This window comes from Cryptomeria japonica, chromosome 5, assembly GCF_030272615.1.
Source record: "Cryptomeria japonica chromosome 5, Sugi_1.0, whole genome shotgun sequence".
Taxonomy (NCBI): Eukaryota; Viridiplantae; Streptophyta; class Pinopsida; order Cupressales; family Cupressaceae; genus Cryptomeria; species Cryptomeria japonica.
The window spans coordinates 895,013,665-895,023,972 of record NC_081409.1 but is presented as its reverse complement, the minus strand read 5'-3'; the positions used below and the strand labels follow the sequence as shown (position 1 = coordinate 895,023,972).

General features: G+C 38.5%; 1 protein-coding gene across 2 annotated transcripts; it reads right to left on the bottom strand.

The window, feature by feature from the left end:
• Positions 1-277: 277 nt before the first annotated feature.
• Positions 278-6,273, bottom strand: LOC131033594 (U11/U12 small nuclear ribonucleoprotein 48 kDa protein). 2 transcript variants are annotated; one of them, XR_009103627.2, is made up of 5 exons: positions 4,141-6,273; positions 3,255-3,369; positions 2,300-2,407; positions 510-2,013; positions 278-415 (listed from the first exon to the last, which is right to left on the bottom strand). XR_009103627.2 is itself a non-coding variant. In XM_057964830.2 (4 exons), exons 1-4 carry the CDS (start codon positions 6,147-6,149, stop codon positions 742-744), a joined length of 3,504 nt encoding a protein of 1,167 aa, XP_057820813.2. In that variant the 5' UTR covers positions 6,150-6,273; the 3' UTR covers positions 278-741. The 2 variants fall into 2 exon arrangements, 1 of the variants encoding a protein (XP_057820813.2); XM_057964830.2 differs by having other exon boundaries at positions 278-2,013.
• Between the last annotated feature and the right edge of the window lie 4,035 nt (positions 6,274-10,308).

The following is a 10,308-nucleotide window of genomic DNA, read 5'->3' as shown; positions in this document are numbered from 1 at the left end:
AATAGTCATATAAGTGCATATGCCAAGGAAAATTTTAGCAGTATTCAGATTCACAACTAAGAATTTAAAAAACAATCTACTGTAAGGGTTAACACAACCACCATGAACCAACATGAATTCAGACAAATGGTACCTAGCCACAATTGTAAAGAAGGACCAATAGATATAGTCCAAACTAATTAGTAACACAAGAAAATGCTTAACAAGTAAACTTAAGTTTTTTCACCAGGCATTACAAGTTATAATGATTAAAAATCTCAAAGCAAACACATCCACCAAACAGAAGAAAAATAAAATTGAACTTTACAAAGAAAAGTTTCAACAAAACAACCATTCTAGAGACAGGAAATTGAAGGATACATATAAGGATACAGATGCAGTCAAAACCTTGAAGCCTCAAAAGGACAGCTCGTGACTGCACACGTTGGTTAAAGAAAATGAGCGAATGACAGATAGAATGCACGACTGATAGAAATAATTTTCTAAATGCCATCAGTAGAAAAACATACCAAGCATGACAAAGAAATCATCCTTTGTCGCGGTGTCAACTTAAATTTTATTTCAAGATTCTTCAAGCCTGTCTTGTTCTCAAAATTAAGTAGTTCTTTTACTTCTGCCATTTACCATGCCATCTTGAGAACTCATACCTTTCCTGATTTTCTTTCATTTCACAATTTCTCTTCCTGGGTTTTGTTCTTTGCTTCTATGAGCACTCTCATGTGAACCATAATGATAAGCAGTTTAATACCTATCAGTTGAACTGTTTTTCTCATACTTGCCATCCACGCCCTTCTGTTTTCTTTCTTGTGACCTGCTTCTTTGCCTGCTTTCACTTCTGTACCTGCTTTCACTTCTGTGATGAGATCTCCTAGAATTCCTTTCTTTGTGTAAGTGACTTTCAGGCTTCCTATCATGTGATCTGCTATCATATCTAGTTTCACACCCATCTAAGAATCTTTTATCCAAAGCAGAGCCAGAATAATGGTGAGCATCTTCATCATGGAACAGGTTGGCACTATAATGTTTGTCATTATCATTATTCTGAGCATGATCATTCCTCTTCTGATGCTCATGCTTATCCATTCTGTCACAATCATCAGAAGAACTATGTGAAGGCATATGAGAACTTCTGGATTTGCTAAATCCCATCCTCTCCGGATCCATCCTATCAGAATTGCTTTTGAAAGATAATATATCTCTCTTGTCAGAAAAGACAGAATTGTGCTTCCTGTCATGTGATCTGCTGTCATATCTAGTTTCATACCCCTGTACAAATCTTTTGTCCAAAGTAGCACCAGAATGATGGGAAACACCATCATCACGGAACATGTTGGCACTATAGTGTTTGGCCTTGTCATCATCCTGAGCATTATCATCACACTTATCCATTTTATTGAGATCATCAAGATGACCGTGTGAAGGCATATGAGAACTCCTGGACTTGTTAAATCCTGTCCGCTCCAGATCTGAATCCATGTTACCAGAATTGTTTCTGAGAGACAACCTATCACTTCTGTTAGATAGAAAAGAATCCGGCTTCCTATCATGTGATCTGCTGTCATATCTAGTTTCATAACCCTGTACCAATCTTTTATCCAAAGGAGAGCCAGAATAATGGGAAACATCATCATGGAGCATGTTGTCACGATAATGTTTGTCAATATCATCATCCTGAGCATAATCATTCCTTGTCTGATGCTCATGCTTATTCAATTTGTTATGATCATCAGAAAATTTATGTGAAGGCATGTGAGAACTTCTGGACTTGCCAAATCTCGTCCTCTCGAGATCCATATCCATCTTACCAGATTTGCTTCTGAAAGACAATCCATCACCCTTGTTAGAAAAGAAAGAATCAGTACTCCCAAACTGCTGCATACTCCTAGCTACCCCATCTGAAGGAATGGACTCTGTTGCAATTTGTTGTGTTTCAGATGCTCCCTTTACAAAACAACCAATGCCTCCTGCTAACTCAATTTCTTCCATGTGGCCCTCGATTATATCATGTAGCACCTTTAAAAGGAAAAAAATTCAAATTAAAAATATCATTGACTCACTTGTCTTGAGAACATTTAAAAAAATGTTGTAGCAAAAAAAGAGACAATGACTTTACTTCAAGCACATTTCATCAGATTTCATTGAAGGCAAATCAGTTAAAAGAATCAAATTCCAGAGCAACTTAACAACTTTATAATGCAACCCAAACAACCAAAGATAGAAAGACTAGGAAAAATCATCAGTGACCCTCACTAAAAGTGCCAAACAAAAAAAAATAATATCTCAAAGAAAAATCCTCTACCTGTGATGGAGTTCGTTTGACCTTTTTACCACGATATGACATTCTCCGGCGCCTATAATCTCGTCTCTCAGCTAATAATTCTTCCATGGTTTTATGCTTGTTGGAGTTCTACACATGCAGACAATGAGTTCAGTACATATTCAATACAAGCTGTACTCAATAAAGAAAGTAAACCTGCATAAAGTTGATTTGTATAAGTTTTGACCAGGTCCTTGCGTTTTGCAAAATTTAGGAGTAAATTGTTTTAAATTTGTGGAATGCAGCATGTGCAAAAATAACAAAACATTTCCAGCAATAAAACTTCAAATAAACAATAAGTCATGCATGACATGATTATCATACATACAAATATGGTCCCCCAATGGTACCATATAACCAAGCACACTTTTATAGCCATTTAAATAACAAAGAAGCTAAAAGATACTATCAAGTTAGAAAGAATAAAGCGCTATGTCTCAGTCAATACATAATGCAGATATGTTACCATACAAATTTTGAAGTAACAGCCACAAGTACAAAAAGATTGGCAACCATCAGAAAGGTTGCAGTTCAAACATTCAGGGTTTAGTTTTTTAATGTGTTTTGCACACAAGGAAATATCAAAATCTAATATAATAAGCCAGTCAAAAAGAAATTTCAAACTAAACTAAAAAAATTCAGTTGAACAATGATACAAATTTCCATGGACATACTCTAAAATGTTATTTTATCTTACAAACTAACATACATTTGACTAAGTAAAGCTTTGACCTGGCAGACTACATTAGTTTTTGGCTCTTACGAATAGTTTAGGGTTTGATTCCCATAGAAGTACATGGAAGCAACAAAGGGTCCTATCTATTTGCCTGTAAGTTATTTGAAATTGAATGAATTCTACAATGCAATATGCGTAGATTAAAAAAAGCAGTCAAAAGCAAGAGAACTAACCAGAATTAAGTTACAAACCAAGACCTACCTGATAAGAAGAACGCTGCCAAACAAGGCCATCATGCTCAAGTATGGGTTTATAATCCAAGCGCTTTTCTCGCTCAGCAACTGCCTTCTTTACAGCATTGTCATGTTCAGCTAATCTGCCAAAGTCAACATAGCCAATTAAAGAAGGTAGCATACAGAACAGAGTTTCCTAGAGATTAAAACTGCATCTGATCAATTCCAATTCACACAATATAGTCTAACTCTAAATTAGAAATATGTTACCAATTATGTGCTATGATTGTCAAATATAGGAAACAGCTACCCCTAACCAGCTTGAATTAATATATCACCATAAGTGGCACAATGCTTGGAATTAGATGTTTTGCCCCAACCCCTCCAGGAAGGAAAAGGTGACATGATAAAAAGCTAGTTTGCATTTAACAAAGAATATAAAACCATATATTTTTCGAAATATGTACCTATACTTCAAGCCAATAACACTCCAGAGTCTCCTACAAATTAGGATCAATAGTCCATTTGAACATTCATGTCAAAGACAACGTTTAGGAGCTCAGGAGTTGTGACAAATCCTACTCTAGCACAATTGAAAAACTAACTCATACAGGTTATTAAAGCCAGCGTGCACATCAGCAGATGCAAATCAAAAAATGCAATTGCCCAACCTAAGAACCCTATCAGTAAAGTAGAGGACATCTGAGTTCTCTGTCCACATATGGCTTTAATACCCATATAAGCTTGCACTATTCACAACTGTTTATATTAAGATGCAAGTTGCAAATTCATGAGAAAAGACAATGTTTTGATTACACAAGCCACTGGTCCGGACAAAATGTAAATATACCTGCCTCTATTTGAAAGTCTGTAGAGGTGCATTGTGGATGGGCATGTAATAAGAAAATACTTACAGCTGAAACTTTGAAAGTCTTCTTGTATGCCTCAGTCCTCTGATTCTTTCCTCCAAAAAAAATCGCTCCTGCAGGGCAGAAACTGCTGCAGCGACCTGAGACACAAACACCCTGCTCTCCGAAATCAGTCCATCCTTTTGTTCAAATTTATCTCTATGTCCAACCTCTGAGCTCATGTCACAACTAAACTTAAATAGATCCTTTTCTGTACTTGAATAAATTTTTCCACTGTCATCTGAATTCACGTTTACATTTACTTTTCCATCAGATTCACCTACACTGCTCAAGACTTCTGATGAATGTTCTAACAATTTGCTAATTTGTTGCTCATTATGGACAGTAAGGCATGAGACTGCATTACCAGCACAAAGAAAAGAATGCCGGAGCATGCCAATAACCAAACCTCTGCCACATGCCTGACCATATAAAATAGACATCTGCAAAGCCAGCCATGCTGCACTTTCAAGCAGAACAGGGCAGTCAAAATAATCAGTTTGACTGATCGATTCTGTATTAATGGAATAAATCAATTTGCCGATATCTCTCTTATTTTCATCAGATAAACTTTTCTTCTCTTTCTCTCTCTGGTAAATCCCATTTGTTTCTCGCAAAATGGCTCTTAGGCAAAGCTTCAAAAGAAGGACTATATGCTGAGCCATCGGCAAATCAATTATGATACCATAAGTAGGAGAATTCAGAAGTACCCACTTAACAATCTCATACTCCTTAAACCTCCCTAATCCCATTGCAGCCTCAAGTGCTATGAAGGAGTATCTCGAAGGGAAATCTGTCCATCCTTCCACTTCTCTCCTTAAAGACCAATATTCAGAAGGAAGGAGTACCACACCAGTCATGTCACATATTACTGAGAGCGAAACATTGCCATTTATATTCTCGTTCTCTGCACATTCCTTAGATAAAATCCTGGGCAACTCAAAAGTTTTTCTAATCTCCCTCTGAAATGAATTTACCACACCCAGGGCATCCTTGTAGAAAAAATCACTATCTGAGAACCCCTCCTCCTCTTCTATGGAAATGCAGAGATCTTCTGAATTACAACTAGACATGTCACTAAACAATGGTGTTTCGTGTGCAATTAAATCCTTCTCCCATTTTAGGGTTTTAGGGTACCTTAGTCTGGACAGAATCTCCACGTCCACCATTGCAGGAGATGCAGGGCACGAAAGTGAATGCCGAAAGAGGTGTTCTGGAGGCATTCGATGACGGCAATCAAATGGGCATGCTGAAAATTCTCCACTGCAATCAGACGTACTATTCAGATTCACCAGATTGGCTATTTGCTTCAAGGTTGATTCTGCGTGTGAGATTAAATCTTTGAAAACCCCAATAGTCTCCTCCATATTTAGGGTATGTAGAATTGAGGAATTTGGGTTGTCATGATTTTGGGTAGCTAAGTTATTCGGGTATGGAGTATTTGGATAGTTTAGGGTTTGAGCATTTGGGTTATTAGGGTTTTGGCTATTTGGGTTATTTTGATTTTGAAAATTTGGGTGATGTAAGGTTTGGTTGTTTGTATCGTTTGTGCTTTGGCTATTTGGGTTATTTTGGTTTTGGGAACTTGGGTTTTTTTGAGGGGTGAATGGAAATGAACCGCTGGAGGGGGAAAAATCTGAATGCGCTAAAGCATTTCCAGAAAATGATAGAGGAAGCATAATTGAATTGCCGTTATTGTTGAAGTATGGCCTGGGGATAAATGGCGGGAGATTGGCATTAGGGTTGGGAATTTGAATATACTGATTATTTCCAGATGCTTGCAAATAGTTCTGATTTGTATTTACAGGTGCTGGCGAATAGTTCTGATTTGTATTTACAGGTGCCGACGAATAGTTCTGCATTGCATTGGCATTCGGGTTGGGGTTTTGAACATACTGATTATTTGCAGATGCTGGCAAATAGTTCTCATTTGTATTTACAGGTGCTGGCGAATAGTTCTGATTCGAATTTAAATTAGAAGTTGAGCTGAGCATTGCGAGAGGAGGAGGATTCATAGCTTACCTTGTTCTGTTCGGCTAGGCTCCGATCTTCCTGAGCAATCGCGATGCTTTTTTGAATGTAGATTGGCGACTTTGTGCTTTAAACTTGGTATTTGCGAACGCTCATATTTCAATTTTATTACAACATCCAAATTGTGTCGGTATGGTTTTTATCTTCAAATAGGGTGGTTAACTGGCAATTATTAGTACTTCTTGTTAGGCAATACTATTGTAATGATGTCAGAAGGCGTTGACATTCTTTCTTCACTTTAACAAACGACATTTCATGTAAAGAGTCTTTATTAAAATTTAATCGATATTATTACTTATTCTTTTTCCTTCATTTTTTAATTTAATTTAACTTTATCTCACTCCCGCACTTTTCACTCCAATTAATAAATGAATAGTCACAGCCACTCTTTCTAAAAAATTGAACTTTCTTAATTTTTGTGATGCATTATCACTGTTTCAAAAAAATTAAACTTTCTTTATTTTTGTGATGCATTTTATATTGCTATATGTATTATAGATATTTTATAGAGGAAAATAAATATAGAATTTTATAATGTTATATTAACAGAATTTATTAGGTAGATGTTTATATATAAATGTCGATTATGCCGATTGGTCCTATGTTTTGTACGGTTGGCATAATCTTCTATGTAACGAACTGTTTCAATATAGGGCGTTATCCCCATCTTGATAGCATTTACCCAAAAAAATAAATAGATCTATAATCAAATCAAATAATAAAAGTATCAAATGTTAAAAAAAAAAATGGAGCGGAGGAGGAGGAGGCTAGGGCTTCGACCGAGGGAGTTTCAAAATTTTCAGGGTTACTAGGGGTTTCGATCTCAGGAAGATGGCTTCCAGGATCGAAGATTTACAAATCGAGGACCACTACAGAAATTTACACAGTCACGACCTGGAAAGCGACCTTGGCAAAACTCAAAAAAGGCTTGGGAGGATCAGGATAGGTTCTTTCACTCTCACGCGCAATGGGGGGAGGTAGTAGCCTAAATATTTGAGAAATGAGGGAATTAGAAACCAAGGGCATTGCAGAACAGAGTATGGACCGAAAACAATATGGCAGCATTGTCAAGAGAAAGAATGGCGTCCGAAAAGGAATGCTCAGAAGCAGAGGAAATCTCCAAATTGAAAAGAAAGTAGGAGAACGGAGAAAATATCTATGATAATAGATAACAAAAGCTGGAACAACTCGGTATCCTTTTTTCGGGAGAGGGGACTATTTGTTAAATGTTTTGGGGAATGGCTGGCGGTGGCAAAGATGAAGAGTTGGTGCACTGAAACCTGTAAATGCAAAATCGAACTTAAAACCCTTCCAAATGGGTTTTTTTTGGTAATAACAGATGATAGTAAGGATAAGCAAGAAATCTTAAATAATGGCCCTTTTTTCATGGGCGGAAGGGGATTGTACATTAGGGATTGGGAGCCAAATTTCAACCCAGTACTAGCTCCGATTGAAATGGTACCTGTCTGGCTCAAATTATATAACCTACCCAAAGAATACTGGAATGAGGAGTTCTTTCAAGCTTTAGGTAACAAACTCGATTTCTTCATCAGAGTGGATGAGGCTATTGAGTCCAAAGACTTTAGCATGTACGCATGAATATGTATTGGATGGAAACCACACTACCCACTTCCAAAACAAGTGGAGATCATTACAAACGTAGGACAGTGGTTCCAAAAAATAGAGATGGAAGAGTCTAACAAAATCTGTCAGCATTGTAAAAGAGAAGGACATTCGGAGGAAACATGCCTAATAGGCCCTAAAGGGAAAGCGGTGGAGACAACGATAGAAGATGAGGTGACCTTCTTTGCAAGCAAGGATAGCTCATGCAAGGAGATGAGATCCAATGAGGATGAGATCCAAGCCATGCAGAACCCTGTAGAGCAGGGGGAGGCTTCAAAGGTTCCCATCATCACCGCCTCAGAAGCGGAAGAGAATGTATCAGAAGATGCTATTATCAATAAACATAGGGAGGTTGCAGGCTGGGTAGAAGAGGCCATTACAAGAGTCGAGAAAGCGGTGAATATTCTGGATGAGGTTAACTCTAGGGCCTCTCCTCTTGCGGAAGCAGGAATCAATGTGGAGCCGACTCAGCTTTCGGAGAAGGAAATTGGCTCGAGGTCTGATAAAGAGGAACTCAAAAATAATAGAGAACTGGATGGAGTGGAGGAGGATGATGAATGGGGTTGGATGGATGAGGAAGACATTATGGAGATAAGAACTATAGAGCAATCAGAACCGTCATGTACCAAGGTACGAATAGGAGAAAAGAGATTGAGAGGCAGAAAGTCAAACCAATTCAAGATTACAATGGCTGGTAGTGCGAAAGGCCAAAGTAAATTGACAGTAGGGAAGGGGGTCACCCTTCCTGAAGGACAATGAAAATCATAACCTGGAATGTCAGGGGCTATAATTCCCTTGATAAACATCGATTGATCAAACGAGGGTTGGATCAATTAAGGCCAGATGTAGTTCTTTTACAAGAAACAAAGATGGACAAAGTGGAAGCGAAGACTCTTATGGGAACTTGGAAGCAGTGGTCGGGGGTCTTTGTGGATTCGGAGGGCGCCTCAAGAGGGTTGGGTATCCTCTAGAATGCAAATATTCAAAAGGTGGAGGAAGTTTTGGTCTCCAATATGTGGCAGGTATGTAAGTTCCACTCTTACCCTCTAAACGTTGACTTCACAATAATCAATGTCCATGGACTGTCAAAATCCACGCTGCAAAAACTTTTTTGGAGAACCCTGTCCTCCCTCATTCGGGATCTAGAGGGGGGTTTTCTGATCATCGGGGGCGATTTCAATGCTATTTTGGAACTGAGTGATAAATTGGGGGGCAAGGGTGAAATTCCTGCGAACCTAGCACATTTCCAAAATTTTGTGACAGAAAATGGTCTCAGGGAAATCAAGTCCAAGGAAGGCCAGTATATATGGTCCAATCGAAGGATCTCAGGACAGCATGTTGCAGAGAAGCTGGACCGGTTTTTCTTAGGTGGGCCCTGGGCGGAAACCAATCTCCTTTTTGCCTCAAATATCCATCCAATGGTTGCCTCTAACCATTTACTCATTGAGCTATCTATAACCTTTGATGGGCCCCCCATCAGATGCCCCTTTAAATTTGAAAAAATATGGTTGAGGGATCAAAGTCTAAGGGAGTTAATCAATGGTTGGTGGTCAGGGGCTCTAGAGGTGTGTGGAACTAAGGCCTTCATTTTTATTAAGAAGCTGCAGTTCATCAAGTCAAAAATTAAAGAGTGGAATTGAGTGAAGTTTGGCAACATTTTTGCTAACAAAAGGCATCTGGAGGACAGATTAGCAAGCTTGCAAGAAGATATAATTCAAAAGGGGATGACATCAGAGAAGTTTTGGCAGGAACGAGAACTTAAAGGACAATATAGTGAAGTGTTAGCTCGAGAGGAGATTTATTGGAGGAAAAAATCGAGGGAGTGTTGGCTTAAGGAAGGGGACAGAAATACAAAAAAAATTCACAACTCCGTTAAGGCGAAAAGATCCAGGAACAAAATCACGACCATTCTCAATAGTGAGAATGTTGTAATAGATAAAGCGGAAGATATCAACAAGGAGGCGGTGGAGTTCTTTCTAACTTTATTATCCAAGGATAATGAACCCAATTTGGAGCAGCAGCAAGAAGGGTTGAATGTTATCCCGGAGTTGATAACAGTTGCACAAAATTAGGCACCGATGAAACCAATTCAAGTTGAGGAGGTTAGAAATGCGGTTTTCAGTATGGAAGGGGATAAAGCGTCGGGGCCGGACGGTTTCCCAGCTTTTTTCTATCAAACTTTCTGGGAGATGGTAGGACTTGAGGTTTGGGAAGTAGTGGAGGAATCTCAAAGTAGGGTGAGTGTGGCAAAAGAGCTTAACTGCACACTCATTGCCCTTATTCCTAAGGTGGAGCACCCTACTAATTTCAATGAATTTCGACCAATTTCTTTATGCAACACCATTTACAAAGTCATTACTAAAGCGATGTCAAATAGATTAAAACGTATTTTAAGCCTGATTATCTCAGAAGAACAGAGTGGCTTTGTTCTGGGCAGGTCAATTGTGGAAGGGATAATCATTGCGCATGAGCAATTCACACAGTCCACCAAGCGAAGGTAGATCGAATGATGATTAAATT